General features: G+C 51.5%; 2 protein-coding genes across 2 annotated transcripts in view; both read right to left on the minus strand.

Annotated features, from left to right (window-relative positions):
* Positions 1-466, minus strand: part of DIPK1C (divergent protein kinase domain 1C) — a 13018-nt gene extending 12552 nt beyond the window's left edge. Inside the window, exon 1 of the mRNA XM_034642216.1 lies at positions 451-466. Coding sequence (XP_034498107.1) covers positions 451-466 — 16 coding nt within the window. The remainder of the gene's footprint in view (positions 1-450) is intronic.
* Positions 22-16919, minus strand: LOC117795074 (divergent protein kinase domain 1C-like). The gene is made up of 4 exons (XM_034642217.1): positions 16851-16919; positions 15708-15851; positions 6802-7485; positions 22-1318 (listed from the first exon to the last, which is right to left on the minus strand). The coding sequence occupies exons 1-4, from the start codon at positions 16917-16919 to the stop codon at positions 917-919; spliced, it is 1299 nt and encodes a 432-aa protein (XP_034498108.1). The 3' UTR covers positions 22-916.
* Positions 16920-21174: the final 4255 nt, after the last annotated feature.

Below are 21174 nucleotides of genomic sequence, written 5' to 3' on the forward strand. Positions count from 1 at the left end.
GGTGAAAGTTATTTGTGCTTTCTTTTCAGTGAATGGTCAAGTTGATGTCCTTTGCTCACACTTCCATAAGATAGTTGGCTTTTTTCATATTAATTCTCAGACACTTTTTATATCGTCAGGACATCCCCTTGCTTTGGTTGGCTTCCAGGAGAGTGGACTCTAAGAGGGAGGTTTGTAGGCAGGGATTTATTGAGGTGCGTTCCTGGGAACCACACCTCCGTGGATCTGAGGGAGAAGGAAATCTTCCAGTGTTCCTTACTGAGGCCGGAGACGGGGCTTTGTGTATGCCCCTGCTCCCACTGCCCAGTCCCTGGACGCTGGTCCTGGCACATGGAGTAGCCATGGCAAAGAAACTCTGGTGGGGAAGGACAGTGCTGGGGGACACTCTCTGAGCCTCGACAGCAGCGGGTGCATGAGGACCCCTCTGTCCCCTGCTCTCCTGATCTGTACCAGCAATTGCAAACATTTTGCCCATTTTATCATTTAACTTTTAAATTTTGCTCGTATTTACGGAAGGGGGGGTTTCTTTTGTTTCCACTATATGGATATTTTCAAGATAGTGAAATCGGTCACGTGTTCTTCCTGTGGCCTCTGAGCTGTGTTCCATACTCAGAAAGTCCTTCCTTACTCTCGGGTAATATTTTAAATTCTCCCAGTTTTTCTCTGGTACATTTAGCATCCTATTTTTTGTGAGTAAATACTCGAGCCCTCTGGAAGCTAGTTTAGGCAGGAGTGAAATTGGAGCTACCGGGCTGACCGGCACCATTCCTGCATAACCCAGCTAACTTCTGCTGGCCCGAGAACTACCTGTCGTTATGTCTGTCTCTGAAATTTTAAAAAATTCTGTTCTTTCGCTCTGTCAATTGGGGCAAGGACATTTTTTTTGAGTAGAATTTTAAGTTAGAAAAGGAATATGTTAGGAGGACACAGGGAGCCCAGCAATGGGGTCAGCTGGCTGCTGCATGCAGAAGACCCCCGTGGGGTCATTTGGCCGACAACCCCATGGGGCAGACGACACTGCCTCCCGCTGTCCCCATACCCGCTGAGCACATGGAGCCCAGGTGGCATGGAAGGGGTGACCTGGACCCCATGAGCAGAGTGCCCCTCGCTCCCGGAGAACGCGATGTCCCCAGCCCAGCGGGGCGGCCCCTACCTGCAGGTTGCTGTTGACTCTTTCCGCTCCGCACTTGTTGACACGCAAATCACACTTTGAAAAACAGTCAAAGAAATTGCAGTCTTCATCTCCCGTGCAGTTTTGCTCGAGAATTTCCCTCATTTTAGGTTCAAAAAAGGCCATGTCCACGTCGATGGCCACCACCTATAACCAACACAGCACATGGCCGTCACAGGGTGCTGAGGCTCAGCACTGCGGGAGCCGGGGCACCTCCGTTCCCTGTAGGCAGCGCAGGCACCTGCGGGGTGTGGGGTCACAGAGCTCCGCCTGCAGGAAACAGGAGCCCAGCTGTGCCGGGGGCGCATGCTTTATTCACACAAGCACCCGGAACTGACCATATTGCGAGGCTTTTGCCGCAAGAAGGACTTTTGCTGTCACTGGGGAAAGCCTAGGATTTGGAACCATAACTAGAAGTATCGCTTTTCAACTTTCAACACTTTTTCAGCTTTAAAAGTAGGATCTCTGGGGGGCACCTGGCTGGCTCAGTCAGTTAAGGGTCTGATGCTCAGTCAGGTGGTGATCTCAGGGTCCTGGGATCGAGCCCCGGGTCGGCCCACACTCAGTGCACAGTCTGCTTGAGGATTCTCTCTCCCTCTGACCCTCACCCCATGCTCGCTTGCTCTCTCTCTCAAATGAATAAATCTTTAAAAAAAAAAAAAGTCGAATCTCTGAAATGTCTTAAAAATAAATTAATACCCCCTCCATTGCTGTATCACTTTGGCCTCCAACCTTCAAGGGTTAGCATTATAAAAGCTGTGAGACCTAAGTAATTTATCCCCATGAATATCAACAATGAAGAAACCGACCTCCTGGGGCAGGTCTGTGGGTGTGACAGTGAAAGTGGGCAGGCAGGACCTACACTGTCTCCTTGCACCCGAGAGAGGTGACCTGAGTCCACTGGTTTCCTGTGGACTGCTGGACAGAAACATGGCTCCGAAAGGCAGCATCAGAACTCTTGGATTAGGGCTGATGCATATGGACCCTGATCCAACAGCATCAAATACTAAATGTCGCTGTCAGCGTGAGCCCAGGATCGACCCCCTGGAATTTCAAGATTTATCTTCTTGGCTTCAAACCAACTAGGCTTCCAAACCAGAAAAAAAGAAAAATATCTACATTATGCAGATTTCTCTCCACCACCTGAATTTTAAAAACAAGAAAAGATGATCTCAAACTTGATAAAACCTGGAGTCTGCCCAAATCAAGCAGTTCATAGCTTCGAGGTATTAAAAAGCTTTTGGAACACTTGATGAATTTGATGGAGTCTGGGGCATCTCACAAGCCTTCACAGGCCATCCTCTGAACGTGAGCCCTTCCTTCTGCCTTTGGTAACATCTCCACAAGGCCTCCTTGGCTGGGGTCCATTTCCTCCGCAACTTGGCAGTGTTAGAAGCTATAGTCCCCGCTTTGGGTTTTTGCTGTTCATTCAGGAGTGATGCCAGAGGCAGTAAACTTCCTTGGAGGATGATTCAGTAAAACAGAAGAGGGAAAATAGTTTCTTTCAAAATATATGAAGAATAATGAACATAAAGAACAGGGAACTTTTCCCTACTTAAGAGCTTTGCCTAATTACTAATTCAGGCACAGCAAACAGAAATTACAATTTTAATCAATTTTTCATCTCTCATTATTTAGCCAAAAGAAATAACTAATTTTGCCATTTAGCCTTAGCTAATACACTAAAAATATATTAGGCTGTGCTCATGAATCTATCGTCTTTATAATTTATTATCAGGACTACAGGGCCTCCCTCCTTTCTGTACTTTCTGGCAATCTCCCCAAACTCCCCTGGGCTCCTACATACACTTTCGGCTCCTTGTGACTTCTCACTCCTATTCCTGATTATTCCCTTCTCATCTCCCAGAGAGAGCCAGATTTATTTTTTTTTATTTGTAGCATATAGTGCAGAATGGATTACAACTATTGTAAGCATAACTCCATGCACCTAAAATAAGAGCAGTAACCAAGCTAACAGAAAGACCTGCATATGGTTTCTTTAGTCATATCAGGAGAATCCTAACACTCTTCCTGCATGAAATGACATAACTCACATCTTCATCAAACTTCATCCCGGCATCAGACTAGAAAGGGTTGATGAGAATTGTTTCGTTCCCCACTGAGAAGTGTGGCTCTCACGTAGGACACATGTCTGTTTGAAAGGAGCACTTGCTGGCCATGATTTGGGGGCTCGAAGCAATGGTGTTTCTCAGTTGTTCCTTTGCAAGTGCTGGATAAATTCTCAGGGCCTGTAATTGGGGTCCCGGAGCGAGGGAATGACAGCAAGTTGCCGTGTCCCACCCCCAGAGTGTCAGACCTAGCAGGTCTTGGGGGGAGGCAGAAAATCTGCATTTCTAACAAGTTCTCTGGTGATGCTGACACTGCTGAGTTTCATTTAAAGTTGTGAAATCATAGGTGAAGTTAAACTCAGCATCTGTAAGGTCAATAATGCCAGGGTTAGGGGCGCCTGGGTGGCACAGCGGTTAAGTGTCTGCCTTCGGCTCAGGGAGTGATCCCAGCGTTATGGGATCGAGCCCCACATCAGGCTCCTCTGCTGTGAGCCTGTTTCTTCCTCTTCCACTCCCCCTGCTTGTGTTCCCTCTCTCGCTGGCTATCTCTATCTCTGTTGAATAAATAAATAAAATCTTAAAAAAAAATAATGCCAGAGTTAGCCAGGGGGACCCTCGAGAAGAGGAGAAGAGCTCAGGCAGAGGCAAGGGCCGGTGTGCCCCAGCACAGTCCACAGGGCGCACAGGCTGGGGCTAGGTCAAAAAGTGCAGCCATTATTTCATTGAACAGCTATTCCGTGCCTATCATGCACAAGACTCTAGAAGGCACAACCCTAGTGCTGTGCACGAGCCAGCAACATGCCATGTTGCCCTTTCCCCGGGGAAGACCAGTCAGCCTCCTTCCTACAGCCTTTTCTGGGAACCCAGCCCAGTCAGCTTCACAGTTCCCTCCACCGTTACTGCCCCTGTGGAGTTGCACTCGTTGACACTCCGTAGTACTTGCTGGATGAAGACACGGGTGTGAGATGAGCACTGGCCCCATAACTGCCAAAGCCAGTGGTGTGAGCGGACGCACCACACCTCCTTTCCCAGGGCCTTGGGGTGCCCGAGTTCTCAGGACTTTTCTGAGAAAGAGACTGGTGGTCCTTCACGTCCATTACATAAACTTTCTGCTTATGAATTAGGGAAGCTTGGCCAGGATTTCACCTCCAAAAAATATGCTGGCAGAGTCCTGGAGTGTCCCTCCCCTTCACAGCTTGGACCATGTCTAGAGGTCTCGTGGAGCTCAGGATACTGCAGATGGAGCTGAACTCCTCCAGAGCTCACCACCCAGAGTGCAGACGCTCCAGGAACTTCCCAGAGCCTTCCGGAACCGCTCAACTCTTTACCTTCCACACTTGGAGCCACCCCTGGCTTATCAAACCCTCTGGGGCAGCCAGGGACAAGGAAGGCATTAGGACAAAGCAATTTGGGCAAGTTGCCACAATGCTCTTCACGGTAACAAAGGCTTGATTGGAGAAGGGCTTGATACAGGGGTCAAGTTTCGTTTTCTAGATTTCAGGCTGTTTTAAGAAGGCATTCCTATGCTACCTGCCATGAAAGCCCTTGGCTGGCAGAAAAGAACCCTCTTTTTGTCCCTTTATGTTTTTAACTGGGATGAAGAGCACTGTTCTGCCATGAGCCAGCACCCTCAGTGACCAGCCCTCGGGTGGCTGCAGTCAAGTCAGCCTCAATGGCCAGCACTCGCAGTTACAAGCTAACTTGTCGCAGCTTGGGAAGGAAGGACCAGGACACAGCCCCCGCCCCAATGCCCACCCCACACCCACACCTACTTGTTCTTAGGCGGTCCCAGCCTTTGTCCCAGCACAGGGGAAGGACACCTGTGTTAGGGCACCTGGGTCACCACAGCATTAATCTGATGCTCAGGTTTCGCCCAGCTGGGGGGAAGCGGGAGGGGGTCATCTTATAGTAAAACACTGAAGTCCCTCCTGCTGCTTCTCCAGCACGTTTAAGTCCTTGTACAGCTGCACTGCCCAGAGCGGGAGATGGACCCCACCACACTTTACGGAACAGCACAGAGACAGACACTTGCACGTGGGCGGCTCTGTCCCCTGGGAGAAGGCCCCAGAACTCCAGCCGTCCCTCTGGATGTCTCACCCATGGAAGGGAACTAACTAGAACCTCTCCAGGAGGAAAGTGTCGGGGAAAGCCTGACACTGTCACAGAGCACGGGCGGTGTGCAAACGGCAACCTCCAGCTAGCTGTGGTACCAGAGCCCCCAAAGGCCAGCTTTCTGCGTCATCCTCCGTGGCTCCTCATCTCCTAAAGATGGTTTTCTGCACGCAGCAGGAGTTTGCTTTCAAATTAGGTCTAAGAAGCTGCTTTGGAGAAACCAGAAGCACCGTCAGGGAGGACAAACCTTCATTATCATTCCCAATCCTGGGGAGGTGCAAGGTGCATGTGTTCCCCAAATTCTCTCATTCACGCCCCAAAAGAGGTGCGCTGGCAGGTCCGGCTCGTCCAGGCCGGAAGCCTGCATAGGTGGTAGTGTCCCCCCCCAGATTTCAGAAACCCTCTCCTAGATTCTCTGCCCCCCACAGGACACACACCCCCTCCCCGTACCACTCACCGTGAAGTCACTCCTGATGGCAAAGTTTTCAGGCTTGACGTCGCAGAGGTGGAGGCGGTGAGAGAAGTCGTCCTCGAAGTGGCTCACCATGTCCAGGAAGCTGAGCGCCATGTCGCTGACGGCCTTGGCCTGGCCCTGGCCGCCCCGGGGCGCCCCTGCAGCCCCATCGAGGGGGAAGAGGGTCTTGTGGCGGGGGCTGCCAGCGGCCAGGTACTCCACCGCGTAGAAGTGGCCGCAGGAGCCCAGCACGGGCAGGGCGTGCCGGCTCAGGTCCTGCAGCAGGCTGAAGAGGACGAACTCCTCCTGCTGCAGCAGGGACCACAGGCTGGCCAGCTGCCCCCGCCAGCGAGGGCCGCGCCTGCCCGGCCACAGCGGCCCCAGGCTGCCGCCGGACAGCTCCAGGCCCAGGGCGTTCTTGACCTCGCCGGCCACCAGCAGGAGCAGCTCTGCCTCGGGGACGCCCTGGCCGCCCTCGTCGGCCGCGTCCTCCAGCAGGCCGAGCGGCTGGAAGCTGGAGAAGGCCTCCTCCTTGGACTTGAGGATGATGGGGCGGCCGCGCCAGTCGGCCTGCAGCACCTTCTTGCCCCTCTCGTAGTAGAGACAGCGCTGGTAAAGCAGCTTCCCCGCCACGCACAGGTCCTCACACAGGTCTCCCACCAGCACCCCGCCCTCGTACTCCCGGCACTGGAAGGAAGGGGACAATGGGTCACCAGGCGGGAGGGGCCGAGCCGACCCTGGCCTGGGGCAGGAAAGGGGCCAGGTTGCTTCCTGTGCGCAGGATGCTTTAATCAGCTGTTGAGAGAAACCTCACGAACGTGAATCACGCAGGCTATTTGCGCCAGTGGGTAACTCAGTGAAAGACTTAGAGGAGTGTCTCAAATTTATGACATTCAACCAGCTNTAGGTGGTAGTGTCCCCCCCCAGATTTCAGAAACCCTCTCCTAGATTCTCTGCCCCCCACAGGACACACACCCCCTCCCCGTACCACTCACCGTGAAGTCACTCCTGATGGCAAAGTTTTCAGGCTTGACGTCGCAGAGGTGGAGGCGGTGAGAGAAGTCGTCCTCGAAGTGGCTCACCATGTCCAGGAAGCTGAGCGCCATGTCGCTGACGGCCTTGGCCTGGCCCTGGCCGCCCCGGGGCGCCCCTGCAGCCCCATCGAGGGGGAAGAGGGTCTTGTGGCGGGGGCTGCCAGCGGCCAGGTACTCCACCGCGTAGAAGTGGCCGCAGGAGCCCAGCACGGGCAGGGCGTGCCGGCTCAGGTCCTGCAGCAGGCTGAAGAGGACGAACTCCTCCTGCTGCAGCAGGGACCACAGGCTGGCCAGCTGCCCCCGCCAGCGAGGGCCGCGCCTGCCCGGCCACAGCGGCCCCAGGCTGCCGCCGGACAGCTCCAGGCCCAGGGCGTTCTTGACCTCGCCGGCCACCAGCAGGAGCAGCTCTGCCTCGGGGACGCCCTGGCCGCCCTCGTCGGCCGCGTCCTCCAGCAGGCCGAGCGGCTGGAAGCTGGAGAAGGCCTCCTCCTTGGACTTGAGGATGATGGGGCGGCCGCGCCAGTCGGCCTGCAGCACCTTCTTGCCCCTCTCGTAGTAGAGACAGCGCTGGTAAAGCAGCTTCCCCGCCACGCACAGGTCCTCACACAGGTCTCCCACCAGCACCCCGCCCTCGTACTCCCGGCACTGGAAGGAAGGGGACAATGGGTCACCAGGCGGGAGGGGCCGAGCCGACCCTGGCCTGGGGCAGGAAAGGGGCCAGGTTGCTTCCTGTGCGCAGGATGCTTTAATCAGCTGTTGAGAGAAACCTCACGAACGTGAATCACGCAGGCTATTTGCGCCAGTGGGTAACTCAGTGAAAGACTTAGAGGAGTGTCTCAAATTTATGACATTCAACCAGCTCAGGTCTTCAGAATCATGACTCTGGAGGGGAGATGCAGACACCACCCCCCCCCCCCCCCCCCCCCCCGCCCCGTCCCGCCACGTGATGCTGGGAAAAGCCTTTCACCAGCTGGTGACACTTCCCTCAGCTGTCAGAGACAGGGCTGGCCAGCTCGCGACGCTGGCCACACGTGCAGGTTGCCCTGGGGAGCTCTGAACGCCACCATCCCAGAATGGCTAAGTCAGATCTCGGAAGGGGGTTCCCCAGCAAGCCCCCCTGGTTCCAGGCCAGCCACAGTAACCACCCTTCTAGCAGCCCTTATCCCTCAGCCTGCTGTTTCTGACACCAAGTGGTGCAGCCTATAAGGCCAGCAGGTCTGGGAGGATGCCAGGGGCTCGGGGGAACGCCCTATATAGGAAACAGGAGTCAGAAGAGGCCTCGTGGCTGGTCGTGTCAGCAGGACTGGAGAGAGGCGCCAGGGACACCTTCCGAACACAGGAGCTGTTCTGGAAGCATAGGGCGTCTGGTTCCTGGCGGTGGCCAGGAGGGTCCAGGAGCCCTCGGATGGATGTTTCTCCTAACACTTCAGTGGCTCTTAGGATGGGTTCCCCAGGAGGGGACCAGTGATCTCCCCCTACCACACCACAAACATCCCTAAGAAGATAGTCCAGCCAGGCCCTGGCTGGTGGTCCTGCTGGGACGCGGTCGAAGAGGAAGGACAGAACTTGCACAGGATAAAGTAAGATGGAGGGCTGTTACTCTGTTCTTTTGTTTTAATCTTTCAGGAAACCTAACCCCCTAGACCCGTCTTTATCAGGAACTACCACTAGCTGTTCCCCCACAGATGCGTCTTCCTTCCACGTGCACAGGTGCAGACCTCTCTTCCTAGAAGTTCTGCCCAGGAGACCGGGGGTGGGGGGTGAGGGGGTGGGGCTTGTTCTCTTGCGGTGGTTGACAAGGGTAGGACCGCCATGTTGTTTCCTTCACTCTAGCTCATGCAGTACAACGTGCTTGGAGTGACCCGCACAGTGCAGACAATACGGGACAGGGCCGACGGTCACAAAGCTGGGACCCCGGCCTGGCTGGGCCGTGACATCCTGAGCAGACCACCCCACCACTGTGAGCCTCAGATTCCTTCTCTGTATCACCTGTCTGCCTCCCTTGCTCCGTTTTCCAACAGGCTGAGTGAGAAAGTGTGTGGAAACCATTAATCTATTGAAGTGCAAAGCATCATGATAGCCCTCCAGCAATGGCCAGGTGTGTAATTACACGCTCTTCAGAGACTGGTCGTTTCATGCTGGTCGGCTTTGTATTATAAGCAGCTCAAAGTCAGACAATGTCCTTCCCATGCCTGGATATAGCAACAATTCCAAAATCCCAAAAGCTCTGAAAACTACAACTTTTTCGTGACTTAGTGGGCCTCACATGGTACCAAAACCCAACTGAAGAGCTGTGAGGCTCTTTATAGTCTAAATGTATTCGACTTGGTGTGAATTTCTATACATTGTGCTGCAGAATTATTTCTTGGTTTGATTACTCGTTCCACTTCATATGCAAAATATAAGGTATGTGATCTGTATTATTTTTCTAATGCCCAAAAAATTATGACTTCAAAAGCATGCCTGGCCCCAAAGTGTTAAAGGGTTGTGGACCTTTATAAATACTCTAGCATAATTGTTCAAAGCACGCGTTACCAGAAAGCTTATTAAAAAGAAATAGCCCCAGTTCTTAAAACAAGTATCTGGATTTTCGGGATCATTTCAGGCAGTAGCTGGACGAGAGCCCAAAAGACCCCGGCCACGCCATCTGACCTGATCCAGGGGCTTTCTGCTGAAGGAGGCTCCTGGGAGCATTTCTCCTTCATGGGCTTTCAATCTTAGTATATCACATTGCGTGGTGAGTGTGTCACACTCGCCAAGCACAAGGATGCCAATGACAGAGATGTGTGCGTGGTCATGAATCTGACCCCGGAGCTTGGGAGTGCCAGGCTGGCACCTGTGATGACGCTGTGTTAACGAACACACTTGATGCTGTGTTCGTCTTGCAGTTTAACGTAACACATGCTGGTAAAATACCATCCTCTTAATTCCACAGCTTGGGGTCAAGAAATGGGTGCTGAAAGGATTGGGACCCTTTGAGTCACTCACGCTCTGTTTAGACTCACTTCCGTATCGCCCCCTGTAAGACACAGATCCCCGAGACCTGGCAGGAGAGCCTCAGAAGGGAGGTGTCCTAGACAACCAGAACCAAAAGTGTATGAGTGACAGAAATAACGTGGGCCATTCGTTTTACTTGTTGCTGGCTTTTCCCTGTGCTCACTGGTATTTACAGAGTTTCACATTTCTTTAGTAAAACTGATCAGAAAATTATTTTTTTAAATTTCCTTATAAAGCCCCAAAATTCCCTTAAGTATGATACCCAAAATTATGTGCTTCAATTCTATAAACATTTTTGGAGTGTTGTCACATTTAGAATTTAATCAAAAGTGCTTTTGTATGAAGTACAGAACAGGAAAAGAAAAGCAGGTGACAGAACCAGTCTGGTGGGAGGGGGTGAATCCTGAGCTGAGAGCTTCAGAATCCCAAGAAGCTGGGGAGAAGGGAGGAGGCGAAGGGAGTCAGTCCGCTGTACTGTGAGTGGCAAGTGTGGAGGGCATCACCTAGGGCCTTGACTTTCATCCCGAGCTGCGGCAGAAACTGCCACTGGCCAGGAGAGACTGCTGTGGGCCAAGGAGACCGCTCCACTCCTCTGGGCCTGGGAACGGCCACGGGCCAGGCCTTGCTGCTTCAGCCACACCTGGACACCTTTAAATCCACACTGCCACTCTCCCGACTCCCCCCGGCTGTACGTGAGCTGAGCCACTACCCAACTAGAGGAGTTCACGTCACAGAGGCGGCTGCCTTCCAAACTCATAAACGAGAGAGAGTATGATCCGTCCAGGATAGGTACACAGCCAGGCGGGGCTCTGGGGCAGCCTGGGTTTGCCTCCTGGCTCTGCCCCGTACGAGCTGGTGGCTTGTTTCCAGGTCTGTAGCCTGGGATGCTGATACAGTGTCACAGGAGACCCGTGAAGGTCAACCAAAGTCGCAGGGCAGAGGTGGTCTTAGTGAATGCTACTTCTCTCCCACCCTCTCCAGCCCTGGTCATCAGAAGGCTGGGGGAGGCTTCCTCGTGGAGAGACGCACCTGAGCTCAATTTTGGAAGCCTAACTGCAGCGTGCCTAGCAGATAGGGAGAGTTCCGCTGCAGGAAATAACCTGCGCAAAGAGCCCGAGGTGCAAAGTAGCGTGGTGGGTTCACAGAGCCAGATACGGCTCCGGAGTGTGGGAAGCAAAGTTAGCCCAAGCACCTCTGTGTGACAGACTGGGCTGTCTTGTGAAAAAATGCCATGTCTCTGCCAGACAAAAATGCCTCTACCCTACAAGGGCCAGATCAACCTTCCCAGGGGCGTGGTTTGGGGGACAGCCTGGCTGCCCCTGGGAATCCTCATCTCTGTCCTCTTCCCCCAGCTCCCAATCCATTTGAGCCATCGTCTCTCCCACTGGCTCCCCACAGCGCAGTGTTTTCTCCAAAACTATCCTGCATTGGTGAACTCGAGTCCGAATCGAATTACAATCTATACAATTTTGCCCCTGCAGATTTCAACGGCAATTCCAAACAGGAGTTGTAAGACATTTGAACAACAGTATAATCATCGAATTGGGCATAGAGCCTATGAGTTTCAGAGGGGAGCATTATTTGGGGCTGTTTTTCTGAAGTTTACCACATTGGCACAGAAGTGTGACTCCTGCAGGGCTGACAGCTTCTGGGGCTGCTGTGTCGAGCATCAGAGAGGCCAGGAAGTGGAGCGAGGTGCCCAGGACCCCAGAGGGCCTCAGCTACCACAGGGGAGGTCTTGGTTTATGACCTAACTTCCGGTACACCCGTCACGGCGTTCGTCATAGGGGATGGTTGACACTAGAGCCGGGCGTGCACAGTGTGGTTATTACAGAGTGGTTCTTTGTCATCACCCTTCAGGATGGTGTGCTTGTGGCATTTCGGCTCCTACTCTCTGACAGAGACTGTAAAATCCAAGCACCGTGGCTACTAGCTGGGGGATCTGCAGGACCTTTGGCATGTCTGTGTCTCCTAAAACCGGAGAGGAATTAACAGAGCATTTAAGCACCAGAAACTTCAAGGACAAATTACAGGTTTACGAGCTAATTAAAAATTGCCATCATGCGAGAGGCAATAGTGAAATTATTCTATGAGCAGCATGTCCTACTGAAGTAGCTATGTTTTAACTCAATAAAAGTGGTTTGTTCACTTGAGCTCAGTGTTTAAAGTCGCTTTACTCTGAGAATGAGGGGGTGTTGCCAGCATGAAGACAGATACGCTTCTGTGCCCAAATGTGCGCGCATACAAAATGCACAGGTATCACATTTTAAAATAAACTGAAAAAAAGAACAAGTTAACAAAGTCACCTTGTCATTGACGGGCATTTTTTAATTACTTAAACTCACAGTGGATTTGTGTTTCTAGACTATGTGCGCACATACAGACGCTCGCTCCCAGAATTCTCAGTTCTGGTAGGAATGTCTTAGCGGCCGTTGCTTAGACTCTCTCCAGCTCCTATCGTGGTTCTTAGGCAAAAACAAAACCTGTCTGCTCGAGTCTGTGAAACTGCTGACGGGGTCTCAGAGGTCATGCCTACGGCTGGGTTTTCTTTTGTGTATTTGTTTTTGTTTTTAAGGAGCATGAAGTCTCTACGTGGCTAGTAACAGAGCACACGATAGAACTCCTTCCCTGAGCAGTAAGCTGTGCATTGGAGAATCTCAGTGCATTTAGCCTGCCCACTGTGCAACCCCTCTTGACCCCTGGATGGCTTAGAAGATACACATTACAAACATGGCCAGAGCGCTCTGGAAAATAGAGACATTCCCTGCTATAAAATCTTTCTGGATGCCGTAGTCCCACTGGGGCCATGGGTTTCTAACACAGCAAAGAAAGATAAGCCTGCCCTATGAAAAAGCAATCTCTACTGTAGGCAGCTAAATTAAATCACATCAAGACCTAGAGAGCCAAAAGGGAGCTAAGCCTTGTGAATAACAGAGTCTGTGGGAATCTTTTTGAGATGCCTTGAAAATGATATGCGATGGAAGGATGAAGAATGCCCAGTGGTTACTCAGGTTTTCGTTATTGGGGAAGCCACCTATTGTCAGAGCCTCTACTATCACGCTGCACAGGGTCCCATACTGTCTCCACGATGCACCAACTGCGTGAATCAGGATAAGTGACCTTATGTCTATGGGGCTCAGTTTTGCCATCTGTGAAGTGGGGAGAATGTAAGCACAACCCTCGAAGAGATTATCGAAGGGATGAAATGAACTAATGCGTAGAAAGCCACTTAGCCCAGGGCCTGCCCAGAGGAAGCACAGCGCGCACCCGCAGCACACATCTCTCTGCCCGCGGCATGGGGCGCCAGGCTTTGTGACACTCACCAGCCTGGGACAGCCCAGGACCCAGCTCACCAGGAAAGAAGGGCTCTAGGAACCTCACAGAGAAGTTGAAGCGGGCTTACAGATGTCTTGATTATGAGATGTGCCGAAAAGCCACAGCGCAGAGGAGCACAGCAGCCTGACTCAAAAACTCCAAAGCTAGAGGACCCAGGGCCCGACTCCTTGGAACAATTCCAATTGGCTCTTCCAACTCTCCCCTCTTCCAGGGCCATGAAGTGCGCTGAGCTCCCTGAGCAGGAGGGGTGCCGCCTGGGGGTGCCAGCAGGCCGGCTCCCAGCTCCTGAAGCTCTGTACCTTTGTCTGCAGACAGCCCTGCAGGCCAGCAATGGCACCTGCCACCCTGGCGGCCTGGGACACCAGAAGGAGTTCATGACTCCCCCCAGCTCTGCCAGGGAGGGAGAGGGCTCCCTCTGGCTCAGCTGTAGTGCACTCCTTCTGTGCTGGGTATTCAGAGGGAAAGCTAATGAGGGTCTGGAGAGCAGTCAGAAAAATAACGGCCAGTTTTCTTATTAAAGACAAAAGCCAGGCAGCATGAATTGAAAGTGCTTGGGAGCCTAGAGACAGAGGGTCGATTCAGCTTGAGTCCTGGGCGGCCACAATGAAAGACTCCGCGTGGCAGCCAGGGCCCAGCAGAGTCTGGGTTGTGGAGACTGCTGTGCTGTCCGTGCCGTTCTGACCCTGTGTCCTGGGCACAGTGATCCACGCTGCTGGGTGGGGCTAACACCCACAAATCCAGGTCGGAGAAGGTGGAAGGGAACAGGAATGAGGCAAGGAGAGAGGGAGAGAAAGCCAAGCCCTGAGCACGGGTGAGAAATAAGGGCCTCGAACAGGGTGCCACATGATGCTCCCCAAAAAGTCAGTTTGGTGAGACAATGTTGGATGAACTTCAGGAAGACAGAGAAAGGCAGTATTTCAAATTGTTCTTTTGGCAGTAGGCAAGATTGGGAGCCTTCAGAAGCAGAGCCCATGTCTTCAGCTTCATGTCAGACTAAAAACAACCCCAGCTGGCTGCCGTTAGATATATTGGTAGAGCCTCTAACCAGAATCGCTTTTAATTTATGAGTTGGAATGCTGGGAAAGTGATGATTAGCAATTACCTAAATTATATTAGGCCATATAATTTCCATTAATCCTTTTCCCACTTAACCAAAGATAAATAAATGAAAATAGCATTTTTTATTTTAATGTAAAAGATTATTATATTATTTTTGTAAACAGGTATTCCATCCTGGAAAAAAAAAACTTTTTGTTCATTAAAATTAGTCAATCGTTCCCCCAAAAACAGAGGTGAAAAAAGCCTTGTAAAAGGAATTTTTATGAGTTACTGAGAAAGTTGATGAGTTGTTGGAAGTTAAAGAAAACTTGATAGAACTTCAGTGTAACAGTCCATAGATAATTGAGAGATGGGATGGAGGGAATCAGTGATGATTATGATCAATTCATGCTGACACGACAGGCTCAATTAAGGAATATGATTTCTTTGAGTTTCATTCATTTCTTTAATTTTTCCAATCTGTTTTTTTAACTTTTAGACTATGAAATTTTGAAAACCCACAATCTCAAAAAACCCACCCATATGTAAGCAATTGGACTGTAAACTTCCCATGAGTTTTTTGAAGATTTCTTAGAAAACAGATCATCTTTCACAGCAAATGCTTAGATAGACAGTCGCTGTTTTAGGAAGTGCATAGTCGCGTAAGAAACCAAAGGGGCAGTCTTTGCCCGCTGTCTTCACCTTTTCGCCTTTCCTTTCCGGGATTCTTACCTTTTTCCAAGTCTGCCTAACGCTCATTATCTTCCGGACCAAACAGAGAGACGTTTGGAATGAACGGATGAGCATCTGGGGCCCAGTGCACACAGCAGCCTGCCCAGCCCAGCTAGGACCACTCAGGCCCACGCCTGTTAGGAGACCGCTATCTTGAGCCCAGGACAGGGTGTGCGGGGATCCGCTCCCCGGAGCTCACTCTGCCTGGGGTCCCACAAACCGCGCCCGGGAGAGCCGCGTCTTTGGGGTACAGGGAGACAGGGGCCCTACCAGCCGTCTGCGTTGGGCTCGGCGAGATGCCCCCAGGTTGGAATCGTAGAACAGCCGCTGAACGAGAGCACCGACAAGTAGAGGCGTGGTCCCCACCGGTCCCCAGCCCCGCCACCGGCCCTCGCCCTAGCCAGCGCCCCGAGTCCGGCCGCACCACTCGGGACGCGGGCACCGAGGGGCTGCCGGGAGACTCGGAGCAGACCTGCAAACTTTCCGAGCACGGGCTCAGGGGCGGCAGGAGAGCAGTTGGGCAGGACCACTATCTTGGGACAAAGGACCAATTTTGGCGAAAGGGGAGAGACACCTCCGCGCGCCCACAGACTCCTGGGCAGAGACGGGTCGTACGCACCGGACATTGCACGCACCGCGTCGGGACCCCGCCCCCCCGGGTGCCAAGACCGCGCCCGACTCCCGCGCTCCCGGGGTCCTCGGACGGTGTCCCACCCCAGGTCCCCAGGGAGCGCGGCGCGGGGCAGTGCGGCGGCGGGACCTACCAGCGCGGCCAGGATGCGCCGGCTCTTCTCATCCGTGCAGCGCTCGGAGAGGACGGCCGGGTGCGCGCGGAGCAGCAGTGNCTCCCGGCGGCTTCGCGGCTCGGCGCTGCTCGGCGGGGGAGGGGGCGCGGGGGAGAGGCCGCGCTAGGGGAGGGGGAGGCCCGGCGGCCCGACTGCCCGCGCCCGGCCCGTTCTAGGGGTGGGGTAGGGTGGAGTGGCCGCAGGCCACATCCTGCGCGCCCGCCGGGGCACGGGGGAAAGGGGTGTCCGCTCGCCGCTCCCGGGGGCGCTTACTGCTCGCCCTCTCCACCCGCCGCACCCCGCCACCTTTTCCACTTTTTTTTTTTTTTTGCACCTTTTCCCCAAGAAGACCAGTTCGCCCTCTTAAACGGAATCCGCAGAACCTTCATGGATTCAAACTCCCCCCATTCAGACTCCTGGTTCCTCTGTTAACACCTCTTTAATTCTGAGATCTCCCCCCTTCTCTGGGCGGCCTCTCAGTGCCTGGCGCTCTCTTTCTACACCCCCTCCCTGGTTGCTTTTTGCTGCTGCTTGATCCTCCGCACCCCTCATTTGCCCCCTCTGCTAGATTCCTCTCTCCCCTGAAACCAACTTGGGTTTCCTCCGGGCCCTCCCGAGGTTAAGACCACCTAGCGTGCGCCGAGCCAGGGGTCGGGACCCTCGGGATGTCTTGGCCACCCCAGCCCACCTCCCCAGGCAGCATACTACATTGTGTGCTGTGGCCCAGGATGCCAAAAAACGCCAGAGCGTCCTTTCCAGGGACAGAGAGTGCCCCACTCTTTAAACGTTTCCGCTTACCCCTGGCTAGGAGAAAGCAAGCTTCACTAAATGTGTCTAAATCTATATTTATGTATATTTGTAACATCGTCTGGGGGAGCATGCTTCCATGTTCAAATCCCAGTGGTTACATAAAATAGGCGGGCGCCTCAGCCAACAGAGCTGTCTCTGGTTCTTGCCAGCCCTCTCCCCCCTCCCTGAGCTGCTCCTCCCTTCCCTGAAAGCCTTTCTCCCCTAAGGAGAGTCTAGGAGGTGGGTGGTGTCCTAGGAGGTGAACTGTCACAGCTGAGGGCCTCTGAAAGCCACCGGGCCTGGGTGGCTCATGCATTCACTGTAAAAACTTACTCCACGCCTATCACATGCCAGCCCAAAGCCCTCGCTCGCCCTCCTGCCCGCTCTCTGCCTGAATTCCATTCCGGAGTGTAGGAATAACAGGAACTACTCCAGCCTGATAAAGCATTCCATGATTATCCCTGGAGAACTGGCTTCTTAACCTTGCCTATTCTGCCACTCTCCGTTTAACCTTCATGGCTGGGAGGGAGAAGGGAATTGTGAAACATCAAATTAACAAATACTGCTGGAGGAGCCCTTGAGGTACAGGGCCAGTATTCCCTGATGCAGTAGACACTCGGATCTAGGGTCGCTCCATTAATATCAGTGATACCTGCTGGGGTCCCTTCTGAATGACCTGTTCTCCCACTTCCCAGGGCACCCCCAAACAGAAGCAGTGCTGGGTGCATTTTGGTAAGCTGGCTGTATCGAAACTGGGTGGTCTCACTTTGAAAGAGTTGTGGAGCCCAGAAGGCATCCGAGGATATTGCTTTAAAGTCTCGACTTGATGGTGTAAAGTTGATTCCTTTCCCCAAGAATTTGGGTGTCTGGGACAGGAATAGGAAGAAGAATGAGGTAAAGATGTGTGAACACTTACCCTTTACAACCTAGGAATAAAAATCACAGAAGGGAAACAGAACTTGAAATCAGAGTTAACAACATTAGGATTTGCAAGGCAGCTTTTACTTTTGTAAGTTTTTAAAAATGTCAATCACACTTCTTTTGGCATTTTATAAAGAAAAAACAGAAGAACAAAATTATAACCCCACAATAAAGAGATCCTTTAAATTGTTTTAACATAGAAGCTACAGTACTCTGTAGACCAAAATAAAATCCTCAGAATGCAGGACTATGCAGGCTGCCGTCCGCTGTGCAGTTTGCACACTGAACAAAGCCGTGGAAAGGTGAATGGAGCTGAGGTCCACCAGAGCTCAGCTCACCAAACGCGTTTCCCCAGTGGGCCCCATGGAGGGGGGCTTTTTGAATTACCTGTCCAAAGGGGGCTTTTTTGGGTATTCACATGAAGGTGACTTACAGGCCAGCTGTACCCTTGATACTAAAGATATTCCCCCAGAGCTGCAAAAAAAAAAAAATAAACAAATACATAATTGCACGAACAACAGAATGTGAAGCTTTGGCTTCACGAACAAAGAAAAACAAGTTAGGTCTCATCTCCCAGAGCCCTGACTGCTGCATGCGGAGTGCCATCAGCAGGGCTCTGCAAGGGAGCGGCGTGATTCAGAATGACTGGCAGCCTTCATGGGTCAGGAGGAAGGGATGGGCAGAGCTGGGGAGTGGCTTGGCCCAGTGCCTGCTTTATATCAGGTTGATTTCAATAGGCTTTGACCCCTTAAAAACAATTGTACGAAACCCAAGAACTACTTCCCCCTACTCCCTTACCCAAACTTTGAAAACGAGTCATAATATTAGAAATGGCTGGCCCAGGGACCCCTTCAGCCATGCTGCATCCAGGCGGAAATTCACAGGGTAGTTTACCTCTGTCTTGAGGGAGATGAAATTTTTGTTCTGCATAACCCCTCCCCCCTGGCTGAGGCAAAAGTCCACAAGCAGATGAGGGGCCCCCATGTTCTAGAGTCCAGGACCCATGCCCTGTGCCCAGGCCTCAGGCACCCGCAGAGCGGAGGAAATACACTATGTGATCGGGGTTTGCTTGTTTTAAGTAAGCACTCGGACTAGACTGTGTTTGTTCATTTATTTCTTCCCTTAGCCTGGAGGCTACTTGAGGGTAAGCACTGTCTTATTTTGTGTTGTAGCCCCAGCACCTAGTGTGGTACCGGATACCAGGAGTAACTGCTGAAGAAATGAGTGAAAGGTCAGAAAACTTGGAGTCCCCTGTGGAATTTTCCTTGAGAAAGTGCTTTTAACACAGAAATATTTCTTTCTGATTTCCTGAGGTTAAATTGAGCAATCCATACAAATCACAGGGTTGGGAATATGTTTGAACATATCCTTTGGGTTCTGAACTCATCTATTGACAGCTGAACTTGTCACAGAGAAAAGAGCATGAACATTTCACTCACAGGCCTTTACTGGAGAAAAAGAGGTAAAATTCTATCGTTTTCCGACTTTGATTATACTAGATAAATAGGTTTCTTAGTGCACGATTCTGCTACATTTCCACATACATTGAGCTTATAAAAATATTTTCTTTCCTGAAAGGACTTGGATAACGACAAGTATGCCTATTTTTAATATACTGCTTGATGTATTCACATATACATTAGCTATACGATTCTCCGAGCAACCTGGCAGGTGGATCGGGTGAATGTCACTATTTAATAGTTCATAGAAAAGGGCATGACCTCTTTTAGAGGGTCTGTTAGTGGCGGTGACAGTGTTAGAGGCTTCTAGGCTTGATCTTCTAATTCCTGTTTCGGATGTTGGAATAGCCCACTCCAGAAGGGAGAGTGTAAAATGTTCCATATGTATCACAGTCATTTGTTGATGCATCCTGCCACAGGCCAAGAACGTTTCAAACATTTGTCACCTTTACCAGTCATTTGCAAAAGTTATCACCGGAACAAGATTTTAACTCATGCTTTCCTATGATCTGTCTCTGTTTTCCATCCCAGCAGTGGCTGCCATATTTGCCTGATGGCGAACTACAGAAAAGGGGAGGCCACCTTTTAGAAAGTGGTGTGTTTCCGGTCACTTGTTATCTGGTTGTGGGGTGAGGGAGGAAAAGAAAAGAATGGATAGTCAAACTTCCACCCCACTCAAAAAAAAATCTCTCTTCAAACACATTCTACACTTCAGAAAGGTTAACTACACCATCATTTGGATTTTACTGTATCCATGTACTTATCCTGCTCTTGTCTGAAGTGAGGTCGGCCCTAGTTTTCAAAGGTGAGCTGTGTTTGGAGAGGAAGGAGAAGCAATCCTGTGTCTGGGCCAGCCTGGGTCAGGGATCAGGGTGTAGGTCTCTCTGAGAATCCTCTGCAACCAGAGGCCAGGGTTCCGGGATGTGCGGGGACGGAAGTTAGGACGGTAAAAACGAAAGCATAGCTTCTTTTGCAATCTTGCCTAGAGTCCTCAGATCGTCTAGTTTATAAAGCTCAATAACCGTTTTACCCTGACTTAGGAGAATCCAGCATTCATGAAGGAGCTGGGCAAAGCTGATGCATCAGGATGTCCCTTACAACACACTTTAGAACAGCAACAAGTTGGAAGTAATCTAGATGTGTATATTAGGGATTGGTTAGATAGACGTCCACCACCCTTAAGTGGGTGATGTACGCCGTCATCAGAAACTGGGATGTGAAGTCTTTTTGCCAGGAGAGGGATCACAGGAGAACTTGTCATTTTCCCCTCCCTTGTCATCACATGCCCCACGTTTCCTCGGGGAATCATACCCTCTCCCACTCAGTCCCTGGGGTTGATCTCCACCTACAGTGAGGGGTGGGCTTGAGACAAAGCCTGCCGATGAGAGCAGCCCCTTCCCCAACCAGAGGGTTGAAGCTCCAATAGGCCACTGAGAGCCAAGGGGACTCTGTTCTTGTTGGAACTGGTGGGAAAGAGTGAGCTTCTTTCCTTGAGATGCAGGCACCAGGGACCACTGCAGGAAGAATACGCAGGAGAATAAGGCCAACCTCCAGGACGGATGGCTGAGGGCTGCATTTGAGCACCTGACTTTTCACTTACCCAGTACATAAATTCCCTTTGTGGCTCAGCCAGTGTGGGTTGGTTTCTGTCATTTACAATAGAAAGAGTCTTGACCAGTACAGACACTCACAATATATCACTGAGTGAAGAAGCAGGTTTCAAAACATTATGTCCCATCTGAGGCTTTTTTTTTTTAGTGCATACCATATATTTTTGCATGTACACCAAAACTTATGGAAAGAGACATCAAATTGTTTACAGTGTTGTCTCCAGATTAGAGGAAGGACAGGTGATTGTATTTAATTTTTTTATGTCAAATTTCTAACTTGATTTTAGACAACCAGGCATTATTTAAAGAGATAGTAAAAAAGCATTGTTATTTAAAGAGATGAATTCCTGGAGAAGAACCAAACCCCAGAGCTCTGGTATCCATAGCTTCCGGTCTCATCGGCTGCTGTGGTGCTAGGCCTCTGAGATATGCAGCCCTGGGCCGCCGTGAACCACTTTATAAGTGCTAGTTCTTTGTCTTCTGTGATCTCGCAGCCTTGCTCATTTTTCTGTAATAATGCTTAACATGGTAGGCATTCATTCATTCATTCATTCACTCACTCATTCCTTCCATTAAGCACCATTACCTTGGTGTCAAAGATACTGAGGTGAAAGAACAGGGTCTCAGCCCTCCTTTGGCGGGAACAATCACTCTGTGACAAGGAAT

This window comes from Ailuropoda melanoleuca, chromosome 14 (genome assembly GCF_002007445.2).
Source record: "Ailuropoda melanoleuca isolate Jingjing chromosome 14, ASM200744v2, whole genome shotgun sequence".
Taxonomy (NCBI): Eukaryota; Metazoa; Chordata; class Mammalia; order Carnivora; family Ursidae; genus Ailuropoda; species Ailuropoda melanoleuca.